General features: G+C 43.5%; 1 protein-coding gene across 1 annotated transcript in view; it reads right to left on the bottom strand.

Moving 5' to 3' along the window:
- Positions 1 to 678: 678 nt before the first annotated feature.
- Positions 679 to 3,475, bottom strand: part of LOC107691246 (ankyrin repeat and SAM domain-containing protein 4B-like) — a 4,617-nt gene continuing 1,820 nt past the window's right edge. Inside the window, exon 2 of the mRNA XM_016489750.1 lies at positions 679 to 1,815. Coding sequence (XP_016345236.1) covers positions 711 to 1,815 — 1,105 coding nt within the window. The 3' untranslated portion in view covers positions 679 to 710. The remainder of the gene's footprint in view (positions 1,816 to 3,475) is intronic.

Genomic DNA, 3,475 nt, shown 5'->3' with positions numbered 1-3,475 from the left:
AAGGACATTTTTAACTGCTTTATTACTTCATTCAATCATTAAAATCACAGAAAGTGAGCAATGAAACAACAACTACATGATGGCAAAGGAGTGTCGGCTAAGAGAAACTGTAAATGTTTGTGTATAGCAGGATTGAGTGGTGCACGTTATTAAAGGGGTGCTATTATGCTTTTTCACTTTTTCAACTTTAGTTAGTCTGTAATGTTGCTGTTTGAGCATAAAAAATTGAGATACAGATACATAAAAGCATAAAAAAGATTTGCGAAGTTACAAAGCTCAAAGTCAACGAGTGTTATCACTATGTCAGAGACACGCTAGCTTTCCCAAGGCAGACGAACTTAGAGTGCTTACAATCATCCGGGTTTAAGTCACGCTCAAATTGGTTTGATTTTGATGCGATATTTACACTGAAGCTCGCAGGCAGCTATGGTAAGGGGCGTGACATTTCCCGACCAGACGCCGAGTGAGCCAATCACAACACACACTGGCCCAGCTAACCAATCACAACACATTTCGTATTTCAGAAGGCGGGCCTTCAATTGATTCAGGAACTATTCGAGCCGTTCATGCCAGACTGGGGAGAGAGGTGTTGTAATAATGTAAAATATGTGAAAAATAATATGTTTTTCAAACAACCTAGTATGAGAGCCTGTTCTAGTACACCCCCAAAACAAAATCAAGACTTTGTAAAAGAGCATAATAGGACCCCTTTAAAGGAAGGTGTCCTTCATAACGCCAGGCTGCTCTAGCACAGTTTTCCTGTGAGCCGATGCTTCCAGGATCTTCTTGCGCGGCCCCAGCTGGATGCGGATGCCTTTAAGATCATCATCTGAGCAGAGCATCAGGGCGTCAAGATCCAAGTGTTCACGAGTGAACACAGGACCATAGTCCAACAGGCCGATCGATGCCAAGAAGGAATCCAAGTGTGAGGTCTCCTCGTCCTCATCCAGGCCGATCTCCTCTTCGTTCCAAGGAAGTTCTGAATCCTTGTCCAAACCCTCCAGACCTTCATCCACAGTTTCAAACAACTCTTGACGGATGAGGTACCCTAGGTCTTCTGTATTGCCGCTGGGGAGGTCTTCAGGGTCCATGGCCATTTCCATGGAGAAGTTCCTGCGGAACACCATTTTCCCGAGACCAGGCCTTTCGAAAATAGACTTGACCTGACTGGCTCCCTCGTCGTCCAAATCTCTCTCGACATCGTCATCATCTTGAATTTCATCCTGCTCACTGAAGACGTCAACAAAACCAGGTTTCTCTTGTGAGCTGCTTTCTTGTTTGACAAAAATGACATTGCTATCCCCTTGTCTACTCACTGTCCCTTTGTCTTTCTTCCCAAATTTGTGCTGGGGAGTTCCCTTGATTGTCGACGAGTTCGATCCGTTGGTGTCTGCGGCATTGAGTTTGGAGAACTGTTCTCCGTTCACGCTGCTCAAGGTACCCGAGCCAGAAAGTGAACTTCCTTCTGAGACAGAGCCGCCACGGTACATCTTGTCCATCTTACTCTGATGTCTCTTCTTGACGCGTTCGCACAGCTTCACTCTACGCTCGGCATCTTTGGTGGCCTGTTCTTTCAGACGCGCCACCCTTTTGGCATTCTGGCCTGTCTGTTGGGCGGCAGCGGTGTCTAGGAAGCGGACGCAGTCCATGTGGTCTCGAGAGGCGGCCACGTCCATGGGAGTGTGGAAATCATTGTCCAGAGCGAAGAGGTTGGCTCCAAAGTTCACCAAGAAGCTGACGATCTGCATGTGACCGTTTGCAGAGGCGTGATGCAAAGGCGTGTTCCCCCAGATGTCACTTTTGTTCGAATCCCCCCTGTAAGACATAGATAATAATGAACAAGCATTTTAGTAAATGTATAGATCAGTTGACTAATTGATAGTTAAAATTTGTGCTGCGTGCATCATTATTTCTATTTGCCATTCTTAGGATTAAGGGCTTGTGGAAACAAGCAAAAAAGCTCGTTTTTTACGGGTTGAAGAGAGGCGCTGTTATTTTCCCATGTGATCAGTGTGGCAGAAACCTGGCAGAAACTTCCCATTGCATTGAAGGAGGGAGCCGCATATAGAGAATATCATAGACTTGGGGACGGGCTCTTTTGACTGAGACTAGTAAGTAATCACAGAGACCACTCTAGAAACCAACTAACAATGCCTTCACAACCACTTGAGGTACCTGAGATCAGACTCGGTCCATCTCAGTTCGAGTCCAAGACCTCATTCTCATGCTCTTGGTCTTGTCTTGTACTCTGGAGCATTTGGACTTAAGTCTCGAGTCCGGTCTTGAGTACTGGAACACTGTGGATATGTTTTGTGGTCTGTGCCAACTCACGCATACGATCCACCAAAACCAGGCTTCATTGACCCCAAAGAAAAGCATTTTGACACTGTCTGAATTGGACTCAACCCTCTTGTGGTCTTTGTCTTGACTCTGACTCAAACTACTCAGGTCTTGGTCTGGACTCGAATGAGCCGTTCTCGTTCTCGACAAGCTAGAAGTTACAAAGTGCTCAGCAATGCTCTGGATCCCGATAGTACTTTGAAAATTTAGTGTTTGAAATTTAATGCAAGGGAATAAAGGCCCATTTATACCAATGATGATAATTATAATGGTAACTGTAACAATCTGTAACTAACTTTTAAAAATGGTTATAAGAGAATAGTGGAGTTCACATCACAACTACTACAACATAGAGGACTGATTTTGTTAGAATCACTTTCAGAACAATTTTTTTTTTCCAGCTGATGAATGATAAAAACTTTGACAGCCAATCAGAATCCACCCGACTTTAAAGAGACGCCCTAACTACTGCGCGTTTATAGTAAACAGGATGTCCATTGGTGTGGACTCTAATATAACTGTAGTTATCGTTGTAGTTATTGTTCTCGATCTGAACAGGCCTTAAAGTCCACCTTTTATGCTTTTTTGATTTGACCTTTCCTTTAGTGTGTAATACAGCAAAGTTACAAAGTCCAAAGGGAGTTAATGACTCCAAAAGAAAACTCTTGCCAGAAACACCTCATTTGTTTTTGTGACTTTGCTACATCACCAAGTTACATATTTGCATAACGGCTGCCTACTGGCTGCTTTGGCCTGCCCTCAAAGAAGAGTTGGGTAAGTGATATCGCTATATTGAAGAGATGCTCGCCTTATTGGACTTTGGCTCAAAATGGTACAGCAATATTGGTGCCAGTTCATAAATACTGTTTACAGCTGCTCCTGAAGCCTCGGGAGCCGAAAACAGATTATGATGAGGGCCATTACATTTCCAACAAACGCTCTGTTGTGACTGGCCAGTCACAACAAGCTGGGCCAGCTGACCAATCGGAGCAGACTTGGCTTTTCAGAAGGGCTTTAAAGAGACAGAACTAAAAACAGAACATTTCAGGCAGGGGGTATAAAGAGGTGCTGCAGCAATTTTTTATATATATATATATATATATATATATATATATTTATTTATTTATTTTTTTTT

This window comes from Sinocyclocheilus anshuiensis, unplaced genomic scaffold (genome assembly GCF_001515605.1).
Source record: "Sinocyclocheilus anshuiensis isolate Anshui unplaced genomic scaffold, SAMN03320099.WGS_v1.1 scaffold202, whole genome shotgun sequence".
NCBI classification, from domain to species: domain Eukaryota; kingdom Metazoa; phylum Chordata; class Actinopteri; order Cypriniformes; family Cyprinidae; genus Sinocyclocheilus; species Sinocyclocheilus anshuiensis.
Note: the sequence above shows the minus strand (reverse complement) of the source record. Positions and strands in the feature narration are given on the sequence as shown.